The sequence below is a fragment of the Pelodiscus sinensis genome, chromosome 17 (assembly GCF_052426305.1).
Source record: "Pelodiscus sinensis isolate ZL-2025 chromosome 17, ASM5242630v1, whole genome shotgun sequence".
NCBI lineage: Eukaryota > Metazoa > Chordata > Testudines > Trionychidae > Pelodiscus > Pelodiscus sinensis.
In genome coordinates this window covers 8271547-8294623 of record NC_143068.1, presented here as the reverse complement: position 1 = coordinate 8294623, position 23077 = coordinate 8271547, and the positions used below count along the sequence as shown (strand labels likewise).

General features: G+C 50.0%; 1 protein-coding gene across 1 annotated transcript; it reads left to right on the top strand.

Moving 5' to 3' along the window:
• The first annotated feature begins 5775 nt into the window (after positions 1-5775).
• On the top strand, positions 5776-12225 carry SLC32A1 (solute carrier family 32 member 1). The gene is made up of 2 exons (XM_089769643.1): positions 5776-9350; positions 10890-12225. Exons 1-2 carry the CDS (start codon positions 8973-8975, stop codon positions 12075-12077), a joined length of 1566 nt encoding a protein of 521 aa, XP_089625769.1. The 5' UTR covers positions 5776-8972; the 3' UTR covers positions 12078-12225.
• Positions 12226-23077: the final 10852 nt, after the last annotated feature.

Genomic DNA, 23077 nt, shown 5'->3' with positions numbered 1-23077 from the left:
ACTTTTGGAGCTGAAGTCAGTAATAAAAAGATTTTAAGTTCTGGGCAGGGTGTTAAAAGAAGAAGACACACACAACGTGCTCTTTCCCTTGCAGATTTTTTTCTTGTTATGCTTATTGTCAACCTAAAATAAGGGTGATTTTGACTGCATGTGTCTGTTTGCTTGATGATTCTGAAAAATCATATGATGCTGACTTTGGTCCCGATGGTGGAGATCTAGCTACTCACAGACTGGTTCTACTGTAGCCAGATACCATGGTAATGTTATGCTAACAGAAGTTTGAGTTCATCTCATTCATAGTTGTTCCACATTTCTGTGCTTTATGGTACTAAATGATGGGCAGTGGTGTCAAGTTCTTTTGGTGAGAGTCAAAATTCCTCAGTTCTTTCACTATTATTTTATCCCATAACCTGAGATGTTAATAAAATAACTTATAATACATCTACAGGAGCCCTCAGTTTCCACCATAAACAGAGTTCAAAAGATAACAGAAGGTCTGTGCCAGTGATTCGCCTAATAAGGAGACTATCAATACAACTACAGAAAATATGCAAATGTAGTTAGGTAACTCTTGTGACGCCTGCCCTTCCCCACCAGAACCCTAAGCACACGTATATATCAGCGTCTTTTTCTTTCCCTGCCTGCTTGAAATTCTCAGCTCTGTTCAGAGCTATTAACCAGGTCACAAAAGGCTTGTCCCAATCCAGCAGTTTACCTAATTGCCTTTTTATAGTGTATTGTGCAACTCTTTATTATCCTGTCAGAATTCCCCTCCAAGGTTTCTGTGGAGGTGAGGGAATAGGGTGGGGGAGGAGAAGAAAGAACTGGAATGAATTTTTGTACTGTACGACCACTCAAGTCAGAAAGCTTAAAACAAGAAGGAGCATGTTTACGATGCCAGAAGGATAACTAGATATCGTACAATTGTTCTTAGTGGGTTGGTAAATCTTTGCCATTTCTGATTTCTGTGATCTCATCAACAGGCACACAGCCACATATATAAATACAGATATAATTATTGATTACAATGGTGACCCTTCAAATTAGCAGTTACTAACAATTATCCCGCAATAATATCTGAGAAATCACAATTTTTGCCCTAGATTCCGAATGAGGAGCGATCTGTAACTGAATGGCAAATGTTGACTTTTTGTGGCAATCGCTGCATGCACTTCAGTCAATTTACTGTGTGCTCTGGAGTGGACTAGGATAGACAGCATTTGCCTGGGGAGTGCAGGGTGATGGGTTAGAGTCATGCTGCCCCATCAGAGGGGTGACCAGCCAACACAGGCTGCTGAATGGATGAAGCTGGCTCCAGTATTAGGAAGGCAGGATAAGGGACCTGCTGAAGTTTGGGAGGTGGGCTGGGTTCTGGAGTGGCCTATGTGCCAGGGGAGAAAAGCCTGATGGGTTGGAGTCCTGCCCTACCCTGGGAGGGGCTGGACAGCCAACACAGGCTGCTCCAGGGATGGACCTGGCTCCTGCATTAGGAAGGCAGGGTAAAGGGCGCCCTGAAGGTAGGATGGTGGGCTGGGTTATGGAGTGGCTTAGGGTATAGGGCATTCACCTGGGGAGTGCAGGCTGATGGGTTGGAGTCCTGCCCCCATTCCACCCACTCAGGCAGCAGCTGGACAGTCAAGAGAGGCTGCCCCAGGGATGCATTAGGAAGGCAGGGTAAGGGACCTTTTGAAGGTTGGGAGGTGGGGTGGGTTCTGTAGTGGCCTAGGGGATGGGGCATTCACCTGGGTAGTGCAGAGTGCTGGGTTGGAGTCCTGCCCACCCTGGGAGAAGTGAGACAGCCAACACAGGCTGCCCCAGGGATGGAGCTGGCTCCTGTATAAGGAGGGCAGACAAGGGACGAGCTGAAGGTTGGGAGGTGGAGTGGGTTCTGGAGTGGCTGAGGGGTAGTAACAACCCCCCATGTAGGTGTGGGGTCAGGAAATAGGTGTGGGCTCAGGAAATGAGAGGGAAGGACAGTGTGGCTATGTCTACACTGGCAGGTTCTTGCGCAAGAACATATTGTGCAAGAACACATCCACACTGCCATGTTCTTTTGTGCAAGACATCCATAGCAGTGTGGACGCTCTCTTGCAAGAAAGGCCATTTTAGCCATAGGGCTTTCTTGCACAAGAAACCCCTGACATGCGTCCACACTGTCCTCTTGAGCAAGAGCTCTTGCACAAGAAAGCGTACACGTATTAGAAAAGAGCGTAGCTTTTGCACAAGAAGCCCTCTCTTCCCACGCTTTACTGTAAATCTTGTGCAAGAGCGGGTGGGCAACGTGGACACTCTGCAGAAGAACAACAGTTCTTGCTCAAGAACCTGCCAGTATAGACATAACCTGTGTGTTTGTGAGAGCGATAGACACACAATGGCTGTGTCTACACTGGCACCCTTTTCCGGAAAAGGGATGCTAATGAGACAAGTCGGAATTGCAAATGCCGCGGGGGATTTAAATATCCCCTGCGGCATTTGCATGAACATGGCTGCCGCTTTTGTCCGGCTCGGGGCTTTGCCGGAGAAAAGCGCCAGCCTAGACAGGATCTTTCAGAAAATAAAGCCTTTTCCGAAAGATCCCTTATTCCTGATTTTAAGAGGAATAAGGGATCTTCCGGAAAAGGCTTTATTTTCTGAAAGATCCCGTCTAGACTGGCGCTTTTCTCCGGCAAAGCCCCGAGCCGGAAAAAAGCGGCAGCCATGTTCATGCAAATGCCTCGGGGGATATTTAAATCCCCCGCGGCATTTGCAATTCCGACTTGTCTCATTAGCATCCCTTTTCCGGAAAAGGGTGCCAGTGTAGACACAGCCATTGTGTGAGAAAGACAGATTTGCATTGCCTAGCTCCCTCCATCCCCTTCCCTCTGTGTGGAGACAGGGCACAGAAGTTGGGGGAGGAGGGACATCAGAGCCTACCTGTTCTCCCTCCCACAGCCTGCACAGTGGACAGAAGGTTCCCAGGGGGGTTGCTCCAAGGCAGAAGGCAGGAACAGCAGGACAGTGGGTGGAGGGGCAACTGAAGTGCAGGCTATTGAGAGCTTCCCAGCCAAACCAGTCAGGATCCCCTGTCAGAGACTCCAAGATCTACTGGTAGATCCTGATCTACTGGTTGATGACCACTGCCCTAAATGGAACTCAAATAGCCAGAGCCAGCAGAGTGATGCCTAATTTTCTGAAGACCTAAATCTCTTGTATGTGGCCCTGGGAGCAAATGAGAGACATGAGCACACCGGACCGGAATCTTTCAGGCGAGGATATCCAAGCGCTTTGCAGTCTTTTGTTCAGACTCGCAGCATTCTTTGGCTTTGGTAAGTATCATTGTCGTATCCACTGCCCAGAAGGGGTAACTGAGGCAGAGAGCAAAGGCCTTTTCCTCTGCAGACACCCTTTGAAAAATGTGCAGCACAGAACTGGAGAAAGGCTGGGCCTGTTTTAAAGTCAAGTGAAACTAATCGGAAGACTCGCTTGACTTTGCAGCGGGCCTTGTCTTCTCCCGGTTTCTCTTCCCGACTAAGAACAGTTTCCAGGCTGAGCTCCCATTTTAAGGCAGCGGTGCCCAGCTGTGCCCAGCTGCAGGTCACGTTAGAAGAGTCGGTGGGCAGAGCAGCTGTAGGAGGAATCCTGCTTTGTGCGGGCTCCTTTGCCCCCCTTCCTATTTTCCCCAATGGTGTTTAGTCAGGAATCGCCTCCCACCCCCAGGCTATTAATTCAGGAGCAGCAACTGCAAATCGCACCGTGCCTGGGCTGCGGAGATAAGGGCAAGTGTATTTAACCCGTGCGAGGCTTTGCACCGCAGCGCTGTTCCCATCAGGTTTCCCGGCACGTTGGCGAGGCTCAGCGAGAACTCACCGGCAAAGCAGACTGGCTGGTCAGCATCGCTGGCTTTCCTCCTAGGACCAGACACTCGCACTGGCCGGGGTCTGCGAAGAGGAAGCGCGTTGTTTAAATACAAGAGGCCGGGGGGCAGCCCATTGTGGACAGCGCCTGGCAGGACTCAGGCTCCAGAAAGCACCCGAGTCTTTCTTTTGATATAGACAGGCCAAGTGTAAAAATCAGTGGAAACCCCTCCGGCTTTGTGCGGCAGCGGCTCGGGGAGTGTGATTTGCTCTGCTTTAGCTCCGCTCGGAAATTGTTTGCAGATCAAACGCACCCCTGAGACCTGCTAACCTTTGGGCGATGTTTAGATGTAACAGTCTGCTTGGGGATAATTATTAGTTGGGAGGGTGGGGGAGGGAGCAGGAGTGACGTAGTCTCTCTCTCTCTGTCTCTCCCCCGGTCTCTCCGTGCTGTCCTTGGTCCTCATCCAGTCCCCACTTTCTAACGGAATAATGCACTGACGGCGAAGATAAAGAGAGAAACATAGGTAATCGTAAATCCTCTTTCTTTCTTTCTTTCTTTCTTTCTTTCTTTCTTTCTTTCTTTCTTTCTTTCTTTCTTTCTTTCTTTCTTTCTTTCTTTCTTTCTTTCTTTCTTTCTTTCTTTCTTTCTTTCTTTCTTTCTTTCTTTCTTTCTTTCTTTCCAAAAGTTTAAGGGAGGTTTCACAGAAATCCATCGAAAGAAGCTGCTAGTAAAACTCTTCATTCGAGCCCTCACAAAAACTAAAAGGGAGGAAGTTTCTTTCTTGGGACAGAATGTGCAGGTATGGGTAGGGGAGGAGAGTCATTTCCAGGACAGATCGATATAAATTGGGTTTTCCCTCCAGGGAAGGTTTTTGCATGTCTGTTAGTTTGTTCCTTCTTGTTCAGTTTTACTCCGAGGCAAACTGTCTTTTAAGATTTTCGGTGTCTTTTGCTGTGGAATTCAAACCCAGAAAGACGGAGTTCCGGAGTTCCGTGTAACAGGCGGGGTACGTGTGTAAATAGACCTGTAGCTAGTGACTGACTTACATGTAGTTGCATTTGTTAAAAGAAACTCCGTCGAGGAAATCCGGACTAAGCTAAAAGAGAGAGGTGAACCGTGTGACTGGCGGAATGCCGGTGTCATTTCCCCATTGTGGTTTGTACAAAGGGGAGCCCAGGCACTTCGGACACTGGAGCAGGCTGGAGTGGATGGAAGGGGAGCGCAGTTCGGATGCTGCGGTTTCCCTGGTTTCTGTTTCCTGGTAACGATGTAGCGCGACTTGGTTATCTGGGCAAATCCTTCTCCCGAGCCCGCTGCAGGGCTCCGGACCGAGACTGTTCGCGCAACAGCCGCTGCTGTGAAGGCGAGGATGGGGCTTGTTCTGAGCGTCCCAGGGGAAGGAAGCCGTGTCGGGGGTAACAGAGCTCCCCCGTGTTATCCGGCATGTGCGGAGAGATGCGCCCCGGCCGCTGGAGCTGGTAACACAAGACAGTGGAGCAGAGCCTGTCCCGGTGACGTCGGTGGGAGTTTTGCCATTGACCTCACTGGAGTCAGAAACTCGCCCAACGTCCTTACTGCCTGCAAGAGGGGGGAGGAGTAAAGGACCGGCCAGCGGCGCCAGCTGCCTGCTCTGATGTTTTAGCATCTAGCCCTACTTGCGGGACTCACTGCACCGCCCCCAGCCAGAGCCCTAGGCACTCGGGTCCTGCTTTACCTGCAGGAATATCCCCCCTTCCACCTGCTTGTTTTGGTCCCATGATCACCCACAACCCCGCTCGGACTGCCCCGGTGGTCCCGTTAAGGGGAGCTGTAGCTCCGCAGAGTCTGGGCTCAAGCAAAGAGCTGGGGAAACTAATCGGCGAGGGGAAGCCCCGATTGAGTCTACATCGGGCTGTGTCCGGGCGTGAGTCTCCGTGTCTGTCAGGGCTGCCCTAGGTTTGGTGGGGATGGATGGGAGAGGTACAGGGGTCTATTGGGCTGTTGGCTTCCTGACAAGCGAGGTGCAACGGACATCATACAATTAATAGCACTTATGGGGGAAATGGGGCTTCCCCCAGTGGATGAGCTAGCTAACGTCCCACACATTATGGGGCGCTCACAGGACTATCTAGTGAGCACCAGAGTCTGGTCGTCATTTCTAACCAAAAGGACCAGAGAAAACAAAGAGGGAAATTAGAGATTAGATTCAAATCTCTACAGCTTTCACCGCTGTTTATTTTCAACAGAGAATAAATAGGATGATTAGTTTTAAAGCTCGCCTTTTGTAAACAATAATTAGTAATGCCCAACCCTAATATAAATTGATGCATTTGATTTTTAAATTTTTTTTCAAGTTTAAAAAATCAATAATTTTCATTTGGTTTACACGAATGAACAATTATAAACTAAGGGAAAGGAAGAAACGATATTTTAAGTACCATTACAAAAGCCATCAAATTACTGTATAATTAATCGCTTCTTCCGCTCTTCTGATATCCGACTCGTGGAAAACTTGCAGCTGATCTGACAAGCCAACGAAAGACAATGTATCTGTTTGGTTATGGGGGGTTTCGTTCTGTGGACAATTCTCAGCGCTTTGCTGCAGTGCAAGTCAGTTTCACTAGCGGTTTGTTAAAGTTTTATGAAGTTAATTAGTACCCTTTGCTCTATGATGTTTGGGGGGAGGGGTCTGAGAGCAGGGTTGGGCTTAAGAAAAAGGATTTGGAGGAATCGCACACCCCCAGGCAGGCTTCTCCCCCAGCATTTTTATGACAACAAATCCTGTTGTTCTCCATGTTAGAACATTCTTGAATGAAAAGAAAAATATTTTCCGTTTAGTAGCAGTGTCCGGGGGAAACCCATCGATTAAAGTAGCACACCTAAATGTGTGATCAGACATTTTTCTCAATGAGAGGGATTTTTTAAAATGGAAGTTAAAATACCAGTTGCGATTTGATAAAACCATAGCCCCAAATGCATGCTGGATGTTTCTAAATATGGATAGGAAATGGGCAGCGCTGCTCTCCCTCGACCTATTTGTGCAATGATATGTAATAATTCCTTCTCCAAAGCAAAGGCAGAGGAGCCCTGTTTTGCTAATGCATCTCACGGCCTTCCTTCTTTTACAGAAAATTGTTTGCTATAAATAAACAGCGTTGTTTTGGTCGGACTGGGTTCCCTTTGACCTTTCGCACTCAGCTTTGCATAGAGGACCAGCAGAAAGGAACATTACAGAAAAGAATTAGATACAATTGTTAATGCAAATAGCAATAATGTAACTAGTTCTTATTTCGTTGAAGTTCTAATTAGTGACAGTTGTCATTGGCTCAGTTCACCAAATCCCTGTTTTAACCAGTCCCTATTATTAAAGGCATCTCCCCAGAAATGGTGGATCTTTGTCTTCAGCCTCCAGTTGTTTTCATTTTAATTCCACATCCACTGCCTCTTTTCAGTTCAATCAGATGTGTATTAATCACCTCTCTTTTAACACTTAGCAAAGTAGTCTGCAGTGGAGACAATTTTACTTATTTTTAATAAAAAAGTTAGCAACTGAAGTAGTTTAATAGAATCCAAAATATATAGTGTCTTGTGAACGCAGCAAAGGGTAAATTGATTTTTACAGCGTGCATTTAACATCTTAATAAAATAAAATACTGTTAAAATAAAAACCCTAGTCAAGTGTTCAGGAGAAAAGGGAGATGGCATGCCCTGAACAATACTGCACTAAAATGACGCATTCCCTTGCAATGGTATGGATGTTCTTACAGGTTTTCCCCAAATGGAATACAAAGTGAGTGATTAGTCAATTCTTTACCAGAGCGGGTAGTCTCTTGCCCAGGGAAATATGCTAAATAAAAAGAATGAATAATTGTAAGGTCGTTGCATTAAAATAAATATAAGCAATCGAAAACAAAATTATCTATATGTAATGAAGTGCTATCTAGATGTGCCCCGGCAGTAGAGCATGGTGACCTGGAGAAATCTGTATTTATACCCAGCTGTAGAATGTATGTACTGTATACTAATACAGAATCTATCTGAATCTAGCTATTAAAATATAAGGGTAGTAGGAAGGAATCGGTATTTGGATGTAGCTATAGAATATACCTATGGCGATAAAAATCTATTTCAAACTATAGATATAAACTAGAAGGCCAACAAGAATGCATCTATATTGGTAGATACAGAGGCATGCAATAACAAGGAGTCTATAGCTAGCTATGCAATGCGGCGAGGGTGTAGGTAGCCATTTCAATCTGGGTGGCCGTGTTTCGCACGTAAGTCTTTAGGATATCACACTGTATTTTGGTGGGGATGGCGGGTTTTCTGCCTAAACCTGGCTCAGAAATGACCCCCCGGATTTCTCGCATGCCCGCTAGAAAGTGCAATTCATTTCTAATACACGGAGGAATCGTTCGAAAGAGAGACCGATGGCAGCGGAAGCTCCTAGCCTGCCGTGGGGAGGGTCGCCGGGCCCCGGGAAGATACGCACATTTATATCCTCATAGTTTAAATCAGGGAGGGGAATTGCCCCCATCTCCCTGCCCCGCCAGCTCCCCCTGTGCCTCTGCAATGTGGCTGGCGGAGCCCAGCAGAGGTGGGTGTTGCTGTGTCGGGGGGAGAGGATTCTGGGCTTTGATGAGGGCTGTGGTACCTCCCCCAGAAATGCAGCAATCCTCTCCCCCTTCCTTCTGATCGATGGGCGCATTGGGACGGAGACGTGGTGTGCACAGCAAAGGGCTTGCGTTGGCAGTCTGGTGATCGTCACACGTCCCCCTGCCTCTCTCCCCCAGGCTCCTCCGCATTGCTCGGGCAGCGCCGACTGGAGAGGACCAACCCGCGTCTCTGCCGCTCCGAGAGGGGACAGGGATAGTCTGTAGCACAAGCCGCCCCCCTCCAGCACTGCAGGGCCCCCGGCCGGACCCCGTCACTCTGTGCACTGGGAGGAGGGCGAGGTATTGGCCGGGACCTGCCTAGGCGCGCAGACCGAGCGGGGTCATGCTCCAGGGGACACCGAGGGGGAGCAGGTCCAGTGGCGGTAGGAAGGGGAGATAGCGGCTTCGCCAGCCCCGCGGCAGCAGACCCGTCTCGCCTGGCGCAGAGGATCCCGGCTTCTTGGTGCCCCGAGGATCCCGAGCCCGGGAGAGCGAGGCGACATGGCCACCCTGATCCGGAGCAAGATCTCCAACGTCGCCACCTCGGTTTCCAACAAGTCCCAGGCGAAGGTGAGCGGCATGTTCGCGAGGATGGGCTTCCAGGCGGCCACCGACGAGGAGGCGGTGGGCTTCGTGCACTGCGATGACCTGGACCTGGAGCACAGGCAAGGGCTGCAGATGGACATCCTCAAGTCGGACGCCAGCGAGGACGGAGCCGAGCCTCCCCTGGAGGGAGACATCCACTACCAACGGGATGGCACCGGCCCCCTGCCCCGCTCGGCCACCAAGGACGAGGGCACGTGCTCCGAGCTCTCCGGCCAAGGCAAGCCCAAGATCACGGCCTGGGAAGCCGGCTGGAACGTGACCAACGCGATCCAGGTAAGGGGGAGAGGCCCCCGCCCGGCACAGCGAGCAGCGCGTCCTCGGGGCTGCAGGCGCCTTTGCCACGCACCTGCCCGCGGGGCCGGGGCGCTTACACCCTCGCACGGCCTCGCAGCAGCATTTCGCCTCCTGCACCCGCCCCGGCGGCACCCCCCGGAGTTACCTTTCCTGGCGCAAAAGGCGCGTGAGATGGCCCTGGTGTATCGCAGCCCGCCCCCCAGGGCCTGCCCGGGGGCTCATAGAGTCCGGGCAGTCTGGGCACGGGAGGGAATTACTACAAGAACGAAACCCCATCCGCCCTTTGCGCCCCCAGACCTTGCCACGCCGCCCGGGAACGTGTCCGAGGAGGAGCGCGGGGCTGTGGCTAATTCTCTCCCTTGAACAGCCCGCACATGGCCACTGGAGGGTTAAAATGTCTCACCTGGGCACCCCGGGGGCCAGGTAACGCGCCTTCTCCCCAAGTCCGGCGGTTCGCCAGGAGAGTCATTGCTGTAAACGTGAGGGGAGGGGTCGGGACTGATTTTCACGTGGGAGTTGAAGGGCTAGAACCCCCTCCCCCCAATGGGCCGCCTGGATCTCACGTAATGATGAGCCGCCTCAGAGCCCCGCTACCAGCCCCTCCGCTAAAAACCTCCCACCTGTTAATTCATTTGCGCGGAGAGCGTTCCCAGACAACCTTTTCCCCTCTGGGCAGGAAGAGAACAGCAGCGGCGGGGTTGCCTTCCTAGCAATTCCCCCCTCCAACTTTCTAGCTCCCCAGGGAGGTTGTGGGTGAAGAGTGTTTCCTCAAAGGGTTACAGGCGCCTGCGAATGGAAGCTCTGCCCTTTGGGGAAATAGCTAGAGACTTTCAAAGGGGCCACCTCAAGAGGGTTAATTATGCGGTCCCACAAGCAGCTCGCAATTCCAAATGCGGAAACGTCCTCCGTGTGTCAAAAGCGACTGCAGCACTGAGAGGGTGTGTTGTAAGTGGCAACACCGCCCCATGATTTTTCATCTGGCTCCATGAATATGTCCAAGCCTTTCCCCAGAGTTGCCCGTTAAAATGAGTGTGAATCTGGATTCGATCAAAAGAATGTTCGATATGTGAGAGTGGGAAATTAAAAGCTTAATAAAAGATATTCCGGGTTGGGAAATTAAAATAGCGGAAATAACAATAAAATACCAGGAAAGTGAATTTTATGAAATCGTGGAGGCTAGCGTTTTCCAATTCTGAAATGACTAGCTTTCTTCTCTGCCGTGCGTTAATAAAATCAGAGTAAATTTGATTTTATTTTAAATTAAAATGCTTTTCTGCAGTTCAGTTTAGGCGCTCAGGCGAGATATATACGCGAGCGTCGTAGACAGACAAGGGAAAGAAGAATTCTTGTTAATTTCATTTTTAATTTCTCTCTCATACCTGCTTATATGAAACTGTGTGTGTGTGTGTGTGTGTGTGTGTGAGTGTGTGTGTGTGTGAAAGAAATCTTGCGTCTGCTCTGCTGCGTGTGGTCTCTTGCTAAACTGAACAATACAGTATCCATTTTGTCTCTTTCTAGGGGATGTTTGTTCTTGGCCTGCCCTATGCTATCCTTCATGGTGGATATCTAGGACTCTTTTTAATCATTTTCGCTGCAGTGGTTTGCTGCTACACTGGGAAAATCCTTATTGCCTGTCTTTACGAAGAGAATGAAGATGGGGAGATAGTCAGGGTGAGAGACTCCTATGTTGACATTGCTAACGCTTGCTGTGCTCCCAGGTTCCCCAAGCTTGGAGGGAGGATTGTGAATGTGGCTCAGATCATTGAGCTGGTCATGACCTGTATTCTCTATGTGGTGGTTAGTGGGAACCTGATGTACAACAGCTTCCCAAACTTGCCCGTCTCCCAGAAGTCTTGGTCTATCATTGCCACAGCAGTACTCCTGCCTTGTGCTTTCTTGAAGAACCTCAAGGCTGTCTCGAAGTTTAGCTTGCTCTGCACCTTGGCCCACTTTGTGATCAACATTCTGGTGATTGCCTACTGTCTCTCCAGAGCACGGGACTGGGCCTGGGACAAGGTCAAGTTTTACATTGACGTGAAGAAGTTCCCCATCTCCATTGGCATCATCGTCTTCAGCTACACCTCTCAGATCTTTCTGCCTTCCTTGGAAGGGAACATGCAGCATCCCAAGGAGTTTCATTGCATGATGAACTGGACTCACATAGCAGCTTGCATCCTCAAGGGACTCTTTGCCTTGGTAGCCTATCTGACCTGGGCTGATGAGACTAAAGAAGTCATCACAGACAACTTGCCATCCACCATTAGGGCGGTAGTCAACCTTTTCTTGGTGGCCAAAGCGTTGCTGTCCTACCCATTGCCCTTCTTTGCAGCTGTGGAAGTCCTAGAGAAGTCCCTTTTCCAAGATGGAAACAGGGCGTTTTTTCCTAACTGTTATGGGGGTGATGGGAGACTCAAGTCCTGGGGGCTCACCCTCAGGTGTGCACTGGTAGTTTTCACCTTGTTAATGGCGATCTATGTGCCTCATTTTGCCCTCCTGATGGGTCTTACAGGGAGCCTCACAGGTGCAGGTCTCTGTTTCCTGCTCCCAAGTCTCTTCCACCTCAAGCTCTTGTGGAGGAAACTCTTCTGGCACCATGTTTTCTTTGATGTCGCCATTTTCGTTATAGGAGGTATATGCAGCGTGTCTGGGTTCATCCATTCTTTAGAAGGCCTCATAGAGGCTTACAGCACCAACACAGAAGACTAAAGAATGCCCACAGCGGGCTGCATTCACAGGAGAATTACGCTGAACACCCACATAGCCAAATAATGACGCATCCTTTGAAAGAAAAGATTCATTATTTTAGTTACGTGCATCCAACAAAATACGACATAGAAACTAAAAAAAAAAGAAATAAATCATATGACAAAGTCTTTGCCCTGCAGTCGTTTTAATAAGCTAAGATTTCAATCTTTTTTCTTATTTAGAAATTATTGGGAGGAAAATATCTGAGCCCCTTCCTACCCTCTACACAATATCTGAACTTTATCATATACGTATCTTGTATGGCTGTAAAATGCCCTGTTTGGAGGCGATTACCGTTTTCAAGGTAACAATCTTGAAAATATTATGCTAGTCAGCGTTGCAAGATTTGAAACACAGTTCTCAACCTAATAGATCTGGGTTGTTTTGTGTAAAATCAGACGCAGCTATTGAGTAGTGGGTGGGACCAGGAGGACCCCTTTTTTTACATCCCGTGAAGCCTGATTACAGAGGTGTAGACAGGGCTTAGCTTGGCTGAACGCCCGATCAGTTAAAATGGTAACAAGTTACAACCAATGATTCCAGCGGTGTAATGTTTACATTGTAGTAATATGATAAATAAATATCCTGAATTCTTCCACTTTAACACATATCCAGTAATCCCATTTAATGAAGACCTTTTGCCTCCAGCTGCAATCACAGACTTGGAGTTCATGTCTCATGTTTTAAAATAATCATTACAACTAAGTTGAACAAACCATTGTTGGATTTGAAAGCGTTCAGGATACAAAACCAAGACAAAACTCATTCTGTGCAATCCACCAGATCTGTGGCGCTGTTTCAAATGTACGTGTGGTGTAATTGTGGTAAATAAGATGAAAATGTATATCAGAAGATTTATCTTTAACATATAATGTGGTACATAAATATATCGAACAATAAAGAGAAAACTTACCGACTGTGGCTGGCATGGTTTGTTCCAGGGGCCGCCGGAGGGAGGAGTCTACGCGCCCCCGAGAGTGGGCAGGGGCAGGGCAGGGTTAGGCGTGGCGGAAGGGACGAGGCTTCCTTTATTTCGCTTTAGAAATATCCGGCGCGCCAGCACTAGCCCCAGGTACCGGGCTCGGCCTGCCCCGTGCGGGCCGGTCCCCTCGCGCCCGGGCGCGCCCTGGATCAGAAGAAGGGGGTGAGCGGAGAACGCTTCGCGGGATGCGGGTGCTGGGCACAGAGCGGGGGGCAGCAGCTTGTGGAGGTGTCTGGCCACGGCCCCAGCGGCACCGGGCGATGCAGTAACCCGCTGGCAGCCCGCCCCAGGGGCAGCCCGAGAAGTGTGTGCGAGTCCCGCAGCCTCCGGGTTCCTGCTGAGTTGCCGTGCCGCTCCCAGCTCCCAGGCCGGCAAGCGAGCAGCGCCAGGGGCAGGGCACCCCCGCAAGGGCAGGCTCCTGCCGGCGACCATGCTACGGTAATTGCGCCGCTTTGAGCCAGAAACTAGGCGAGTTTAGGGAGGAGCTCGCTCCTGCATCTGTCTTCGGGAAATAATTACCCCGAGCCTGCCCCGGAGGGGCTACCACGGGGCACTCTCCGGGGAGACCCCTGGAGGATAGTGCATGCCCTGGGTTCCCTGCGCGGTCACCGCTCCCCTCAGCGCAGCCCCACGACCCGCCCTAGAAACCCCTTGTGACGAGTTGGGATCTCGCTGTTGCGGCGGGGGCTAAGCACATTCTCTTCTCCTTTACCCTTCGGTTGCAACCCCCGATTTCAAAAGGAAAGAGAAGCTAATTTCCACCCGGATTTCTTTTAGCTGTAACAAGACCACAGACCTTTCCTGGGCTTTATAGAAAATGATGCTGTTTTTCAGATGGCTAATAATAATAGCTACCCTAACAACCACATTACAGAAATACATTACTAGGCACCTAATCCATTCGTAACAGGGACATTCGAAATCGCTCGCATAGGAATACTAACTCTGAAGACATAATTCATTGCAGAATTGATTGCTTTCTAAGTGGTGAAAATTCTGTTTTGGAAGCTGGGCATCTTGCACAAAATTCATTATTTTAATACCTTAACATATTTCACCCATCCCGCAGCCCATCCCTAAATCTCCCCGTGATTTCCCAAGGAGCAGCTGTGTGCGAGTAAAGCCCACCGAATCAGATTCGGACTTTGCGCCACATCTTGTTCGTTTCTCCTAGCAAGGGGGGAATAAAACGTGTAACGGAATCACAGGTCTAAATATGGTCCTGTCTGAATTCAAAGGGATGCGCGGAACGGGCTTGCTTCCAGCCCCTCGACTCGAGAACACGGGCAGTGTTAGAGTAGATAAGACGCGCTAATGGATGTGGATTTAAGGGAGAGAGTGGAAGTGGCCAAACACCGTTGGTGAAACTAACAATAACCCGGCAGGACATCGCGCCCGTCGATTTTCAGTAGGTTAGAAAAGCGTTTTAATGCACGTGATACGATCCTGCTTCATGCCAAGTTCCTTGGTCACTGCTGCCCCTGGCTTAAAGGAATCGTAAGACCCACCCCCCGTTTCCATTTTCAAAATGTCCCTGCGGTACTCCGAGAGCTCTCCGCGGAGCGGGACTGGCTGGAACGAGAGAAGACGCTCCCCGCAGCCCGCGCTCCGCATTTTAACCACAAGGCGCGGCTGTGGGCTGCCTACACTCACCCCTCGCTGTCTGGGCGGGGCGGGCGGTTCTGCTGCCGGGCTGAAGAGCCCCTTGCAAAAGCCGTGCAGCCCTAGCCAGCCCTGCAATGCGGTAGGAGGGAGAGCGAGCAAGCGCTACGCCACCCGGCTGGCCTAACAGTGTCCGAAAGGGCAAGAGCGACTCTCAAGCCTCCTTCTAACGGAAGTCAGCAGAAAAAAGAGACGGGAACGTAAATCTCCCTCTGGCGCTGGGGGCCCCAGTGCAGCTTGCCCTAAAGTGCTAGGGGTCGGCGGGAGATGAAAGCCGGCGGGTTTTGGTTCGGAGCGAGTTCGGGGGTGAGGAGGGGATGTCTGAGATCTGTTTACAAGGAGGAAACTTTAGGGTCGCTGGGTGGGTGTCTCCCTCCCGCTGTGCATTTGTGCTAGTGCCTCCCCCGTCTTCCTGTGGTAGAACCTATGGAAAAGTACATAGTTATGGGAACACAGATCAACAGAGTGTGTTGGGGAAGAGTTAACAGGCCTTTGTAAAGGGAAGTCACCCCTCGTCAATCTATTGGAGGGCAAGCATGCGGATAAGAGTGTATATAATGTACGTGGATTTGCAGAAAGCCTTTGGCAAGATCCTGCACCTAAGACTTTTAAGGAAACTCAATAGCCAAGGGATAAGAGGAAGGTCCACACATGGGTCAGAAATTGGTTGAAAGATAGGGAAAGATTGGGACTACAAGGCCAGTTTTCACAATGGAGAGAGGAGCACGGTGGCAGCCATAAGGATCTGCACTGGGAACTGTGCTGTTCAAAATATTTTGTTAATGAGCTTGAAAAGGCAAAGTTTGCAGATAGCCCAAAATTATTCATGATCATTGACTCTGAAGCAGACTGTGAAGCATTGCAGAGGGATCTCACAACATTTGGGCTACATCTACATTGGCATGATCTTGCACAAATACTCTTTAATGCAAACGTTCTTGGGTTAAAGTATTTGTGCAAGAGAGCATCTACACTGGCATGTGCCTTTGCGCAAGAGTTGTGCTTTTGCCCAAGAGCATCCATGCCAGTGCAGACACTCTCTTGCACAAGAAAGCTCCAATAGCCATTTTAGCCATCGGGCTTTCTTGAGCAAGAAACTCATGTTGCCTGTCTACACTGGCCTCTTGTGCAAGAACAGTTGCACAAGAGGGCTTATTCCTGAGTGGGAGCATCATAGTTCTTGCACAAGAAGCACTGATTTCACACATTAGAAGTCAGTGTTCTTGCACAAGAACTCCCTGCCAGTGTAGACAGGCAGCATGTTTTTGTGCAAAAGTGGCCGCTTTGGCGCAAGATTGCGCCAGTGTAGACACAGCCAATGATGGGCTCTCAATTAGTTGCTACCACCCAAGAAACAGATCTTGGAGTCATCATGGCTAGTTCTATCAAAATATCAGCTCAATGCACAGCAGGGGCCAAAAAGGGTATTGGGCACTATTAGGAATGGGATAGAACACAAGCCAGAGAATACACCTTGAATACTATACCAGTTCTGCTTGCCCCTCAAAAAGGATATAGCAGAACTAGAAAAAGTTCAGAGAACCGCAACAGAGATGACCATGGCTGTGGTAATGGCTTTCCTGTGAGGAAAGACTAAAAAGATTAGAGCTTTTTAATCTTAGGAAAGAGATGACTAAGGAAGGTGTGATAGAGGTCTATAAAACCTAGAGTGGTGTGAAAAAAGTGAAGAGATAAGTGTTATCAATGCTTTGACACAATACAAAAAAAACTGGACAGTGGGTGAACTTGGTAGGTAGGAGGTTCCATATAAACATGAGGAAATATCTTTTCACACAGAGCACAACTAACCTGTGGAACTCATTGCTATTGCATGCGTGAATGCCAAAAGATGTGACTCGATTAAAAAAGAATTGGATAAGCTCACAGAAGCCAGGTCCTTCAATGGCTGTTAGCCAAGATTGTCAGGGATTCAGTGCCATCCTCAGGGCAACCCTAAACCTGACTGACAGGTGGTGGGAACAGAAGACAGGAGTGGATCACTTCATAACTGTCCTTTTCTGTACACTCTCTCTGAAGTTCTGATATGGGCCATTATTGGAGACAGGATACTGGGCAAGATGGAGCTTTGGTCTCACCCAGTTCATGAGATCATTTGTTTTCTTATGTTCTCTGTGTTTCTATGTAGACAATTCCTCTGCTGTGTGTTTTACACAAGTATCAACTGCTGGTTTTGAATCTGACCACACATGTGTGTCAGTTTCTGGGAGGGTCTGTTTGTCTTTCTTGCTCTGCATGTGTCTTCTGTGACTGTCTTCTATTTCTGTCACTCTATGACCTGGAAATATATGAATTCCAATTATGGGATGATTGGGAGGGAAAGGTCAGATACAATACAAAACCAGCCAACCAAGTACTACTGCCACCACCTCATTGGTAAATCCATAATAAAAGAGACATATTAGAAAGGTACCTGATGAACAGCTGGAATTGCTCATACAACATAATTATTACTCCTAGACACAATCAAAATTGCATCATCAGCCATTTTTTTGCTGGAAATTAAATTAAAATGACAAAACCCTCTATGCCAGTTCCTTCCTGCCTTCCACATCTGCTTTCCCCAACAGAATTCTGTTTTCTCCAACTGTGTTGTTGATTTAAATGTGATCCTGGAAGTGCAGTCCCTTGTTTACTGGACTTTCCTTGAGTGTTGCCCTGCCCTCACCTTTACTAGATTAGGCACTATTTGCTTGGGGAACTGTTTTATGATATATTGTGCAGTTGCCTTGTCCATGCTATAGGATGGTACCACGTCCCAGTGGGCGTGTGCCAACGCAAGCTGCAGCAGTGCAATGCCTTCACACTAGTCATCCTGCTCTGGGGCACATACACACACCAGAGTATCCTCATACCGAGCACCCAGGGCCTGTGGGCTGCTGCTTCCATACCATAATCCCCAGCACAGCTCTTTGGATTTTCCGGGGAGTAGATTCATGTTATTTCTTTTTTGTCATGTCTATGTTGCCTCTCATTCATGTTTGGTCTGTTCCAATGGACCATGGGATTCTCGCCTGGCAGTGCATGTTTAGGGAAGGACAAGGGACCATGTCCTGGATGTGTCCTCATGACCACATTGTGGAGAACACCAGATTCTACCTAAAGCTTCTGAGGACTGACTCTGGACCTGTTGTCTACTTCGATGCTTTTGGGTGGTGCTTCAGGAAGAGCTAAGGTGCGTGTGGCTTTGAAACGGTGATACTGTACTTCTAATAGCTGAATATGTTGTATCACAGCTGTTCACTTATTTGATTTCTGTTATTTTTGTGGTTCTTTTGTTGACCTAAAGGCTATTTCTCGCTTTCCTTGGGCTCCCTACAGTCTGCTGGGATCATGGGTCTGGGCCCAGTTGTGAAGTGAAGAGATCCAGCCAGACCCCTCATGAGATGTAGCCACTTCTCCCATCTGTCTGTTTCATCTGCTGCAGTGGGGAGACCCCCTGAAAGACACAGATTGTTGGGGCAGTGGGGTAACCCAAGAGGGATTGGAGAGGCAGGCATTCCCTCTGCCCCCAAGGCAGTAAGTAGAGAGTCGGGCAATTGCTTTGTGTATCTGTATACATTGCTAATGTCCCTTTCCCTGCATTCTTCCTTCCAGATCACAGGAGACTGAGGGATGCACTGGAAACAACTGCCACCCTGCAAAGGCAGCTCCAGCCCCCCCCCCCCCCCCCCGCCTGTCCTGCAGCATGTGCGTGTGGGGAAGAGAATGCTCCTGAGGTGCAAACCATTAAACAACATTTTCACATGAAGCCCATTTTGGAAATGATGTTTCTTTTCCTACATGGTTTGAAATAGGTTTGTATTTGGCAGCATCTTGTGCCATTAATGAGATGGGCAGAGAGAAGCTCGCAGAGGAAAGCCCAGCTGAGCACCAGTTCCAGAGGAGTATCCAATACCAATACCAAATACCAATACCAGAGGCCTACGTCTACACTGGCATGATTTTCTGAAAATGCTTTTAACGGAAAAGTTTTCTGTTAAAAGCATTTTCGGAAAAGCACGTCTAGATTGGCAGGATGCTTTTCCACAAAGCACTTTTTGCGGAAAAGCGTCCGTGGCCAATCTAGACGCAGTTTTCCACAAAAGAGCCCCGATCGCCATTTTCGCGATCGGGGCTTTTTTGCGGAAAACACTATGGTGCTGTCTACACTGGCCCTTTGGCGCAAAAGTCTTTCGGAAAAAGACTTTTGCCCGAACAGGAGCAGCATAGTATTTCCGGAAAAGCACTGACGATCTTACATGAGATCATCAGTGCTTTTCCGGAAATTCAAGCTGCCAGTGTAGACAGCTGGCAAGTTTTTCCGCAAAATCAGATGATTTTGCGGAAAAACTTGCCAGTCTAGACACAGCCGAGGAGTATCACTTCTGGTGCGTCCTTTGCGTCCCACCTTTCTCAGCATAGATGATGTGACACTGCCTCACATCCCTTTGCCTGTCAGCATTCCCGTGGTCACCAGTGGAGTTGCCCCAAGAGTGGTAATGGGCCAACACGCCTATGTTGTTAAAGAAGTGAACCCAGGCCATGCTGTCAGAGGCTCCATTTAACAATCTTGGAGCCTAGAGATTTTCATACACTAGGGCTGGTACCAGTTCAAGGACACAGGAGAGGCAGCTTCAGCTTGTCCTTCCCTTTTCAGGGCCTGACCAGGAGCCAGGACAACCGCCCCTCCCCCCAGACTAACTGATTTATTATAAAGGGTTTTGTCTACACTAGGGAAACAACAGTCAGGTCTGATTGTGTTGTCTGAGTGCAGCACCCAGCACAGTGGATCCCCTTTGTCAGTTGGCCTCTATGCATGATCATGATACAAATAAATAGTAATGACCCACTCCAGCATCAGCTCTCCCAGTGCTGCAACTGTGGGAATTACAGTGCAGATGGGGCTCTGAGCAGGGCTAAGCTACATGGTAAAAGATGTCAGCACTGTCTCTGTACGGCCACTCTCAACATGACGTTCACTGGCTGGACCCAAGTTTTGCCCAAGTACCCGGACTCCTGGACTCACATACTGCCTTGGTTAGAATGACATTTGGCTTCACTGACCTAATCACTCTCCTCTCTCACACTCACACTTGCCCATCAAGCACTTTGCACTAGTCCGGGTTCACAAGTCTGTGCTGGTGGCCGACAGCAGCTCACCAAGCATGTCACGTGAGGAATTGTGCTCCAATGAATTTTCATTTAGAGCTCTGGAGCCCAACTGATCTTTGCACTGGGGCTCCTTTTCATGAGTGAGGCTGGTGTGAAGGGGCTTTGACCTCTTCATAGGGTGACCAGATAGCAAGTGTGAAAAATCAAGACGGGGTGGTGTGGTGGGTGCTAGTAGCCTATATAAGACAAAGCTCCTAATACCAGGGAGTCTGGTCACATCACCTTCCCAGGAAGTACCCCATGTGCATGAGGCTCCTTCAGCTAAGGAGCTAGTGACAGCAGCTCAGTAGTGTCTCTGTAGCTGTCCTAGGGGCATTGTGGAGTGGAATAGGGGGGAACAGAAGAGGAACTAGGAAGGGCTATGTCTGGGCCAGACTGCACCCTTAGCCTTCTGTGTCCCCATGACATACCACAGACCACATTACAGCAGGGACACAGCTCAGGGCTACTGCAGCAGCTACCATGGATAGGGAAATCTCAAAAGGCCTTCCCTATTTCCCCTCTAATCTTTTCCACTCATGTGTGGAATGCATTTTACGTGCACTGAGGCATGCATGAATGTGCACCACCAATGGAAACAAAAAACTTAGCTGGGGGTGCTCTGCTAATCAGCTGGGCAGCATTTGAATCTTTCCTGAGTAGCCACACAAGCACCCAGCTTACGGGGAACACTGGCTCTATGGGCCAGCATCTGCGTTCAGGCATGGATGAATGGGCTGTCAGGGGATGTTCAGGTGAACAAGAGCTAGCAGGGCTGTTTTTACTGAGTAAGAAACATAGTTTTGCAGTGTTGGTTCTCATTTGCTGTTGAAACAGAGCACAAAGCAAACGGGTCTCATGTTACAAGAAATATTATTGCCTTTTAGTTTGGATAAATAAAACAATAATTACCCTATAAATACAATCACCCTTCAGTTAAGCATTTATGCAACTGTCAAAGACACTAACCCTAGATGCACAGAACTCTGGGTTTAAAACCTGTTCCATCTCTGCCATTCGATGCACTCCAGCCCCTTTTTTCCAATTCCTTTTAAACGTATTACAAATTCAGTATGGGATTTTCAAGAGCAATAAAGGGGGAGCATGAATGTAAGTGAAAGTCATGTTCCTAAATCACTTAGGGGCTTTTGCAACTCTTCTCTTAATGCTTGGGGAAAGTATTGGACTGACAACCCTGGGGGCTAAAGTCTGATATACTGTAATTCCCCGAGCAAGTACATAGCAAGTACCATTGGACTGTGCCAATTTTTTGCCCCAAGCCCCATGTTTTGGGGGCACCCCATTTCAGGGGGATTTGGGGACCTGGTGAACACCACGCAACCTTCGTTGCCCCACTGGCTCCTGGTGTTGCTTAGGAGAGGAGGGGTGTAGGGGGGTTCTCCCCCTGTGCGGAGGGGCTTACGTCCGCCCCCCTCGGTTCTCCGATTATCGACGCCTTGACGCGACCGATTCCAATTGGTTTGGTTAGGCGGTTGGGGGAAGGGGGTCCGGGCCCGCCCCGCCCTCTCTCCGGACCCCAGCCCAGGGCCCTAAGGTCGGGGAAAAGGCTCCCCCACCTAGCAGGGGGGGTCGAGACCCCTAAACTCCCCTGCCCTCAGGGTCCGCGTCCCCGCCCTGGGCTGCTTCTTCCCCCAGGTCCCATAGGCTCACCTGGGCCCTTCCTCTGACCCTGCCCAGGGCCTCCAATAATGTCGACCACTTGCCGGCTCGCGGGGGGGGTGCGTCTCCTCGGCGTTCCCCCTTACGGCTGGTCCACTGCGACCTTTTGAGTTGCCCGCCGGTCGCAGGCAGATCACGTCACCCCCCTCGTCGGCCTCTGGCCCCTCCCAGGGCCGTCCTCCCCATGACGTCTCTGCCACGTCTGCTCGGCCCCGCCCCCTCTCTGCGCTGCCGGCCGGCCCCGGCTCGTCACCCGGCCGGTGTGCCGGCGCCCCCGTCTCTGCACTGCCTGTCGGCCCCGGCTCGTCACCCGGCCGGTGTGCCGGCCCCGCCGTTCGGGGACGGCGGGCGGTGATCCGCTCCCCTCCGGGGGGTGAGTTCTCCCCCCGTGGTTGCGGTGTCCCGGCGGTTTCCGGGAGGGGCGGGGCTACCCCGCCACACACCTTCCCCCTTAAGTCTGGGGCCATACTCGCAGTTCTGGTCTCTGTGTTTTCCGCTGACCGGGATAGCCAGTCCGCGTTCCCGTTGGCGGACCCCGGGCGGTGCACGACTCGGAATTTGTATGGCTGTAAGCTGAGGTACCATCTCAAGATCCATGGGTTAGTGTCCTTCATTTGCTGCATCCATTGCAGCGGGGCGTGGTCCGTCACCACGGTAAATTCATCGCCTAAAAGAAAGTACCTTAGTGAATCGACAGCCCACTTGAGGGCCAATGCCTCCTTTTCAATTGTCGCATATCCCTTCTCCCGAGGGAACAGTTTACGACTCAGATAGAGGATGGGGTGCTCCTGTCCCTCCTCCTCTTGCGTCAGTACCGCCCCTAACCCCACTTCTGACGCGTCGGTCTGCAAGGTAAAAGGTTTGTTAAAGTCGGGCTGGGCCAGCACCGGGGCCCGGACCAACCGGTCTTTCAGCTCCTGAAACGCGTCGTCGCACGCCGCGGTCCACCTCACCCTCTCGGGTTGCCCTTTCCTTGTGAGGTCTGTCAGTGGCGCGGCCACGGAGGAAAAATTCGGGATAAACCGTCTATAATAGCCCGCCAATCCCAGGAACTGCCGTACTTTCCTCTTTGTCGTTGGGGTGGGGTGTTCCCGTACCGCCTGGACCTTATCTACTAGGGGCTTCAGCTTCCCTCTCCCTACCGTGTACCCCAGATACGAAACTTCGGCCCTCCCAAATTGACATTTCTTTGGGTTGGCCGTGAGTCCTGCTTCCCTCAGTGCCCTTAATACACTCGTAATGTGCTCTAAGTGCTTCTCCCAGGACTCACTGAATATCACAATGTCATCAATGTAAGCCGCTGCGTAGTCCTGATGGTCCCTTAAGACCTGGTTCATGAGTCTCTGAAAGGTCGCAGCGGCCCCGTGCAGTCCGAACGGCATGTTTTTGAATTGGTACAACCCAAAGGGGGTGGCGAACGCCGTTTTCGCCTGGGCTTCAGGGGAGAGGGGGATCTGCCAATACCCTTTCGTTAAATCGAGGGTCG

Bases quoted from the DNA above. Each gene is read 5' to 3' on its own strand.
- SLC32A1 (XM_089769643.1), top strand. From the start codon at position 8,973: ATGGCCACCCTGATCCGGAGCAAGATCTCCAACGTCGCCACCTCGGTT. The intron at 9,351-10,889 runs GTAAGGGGGAGA...GTCTCTTTCTAG, and splicing joins ACGTGACCAACGCGATCCAG to GGGATGTTTGTTCTTGGCCT.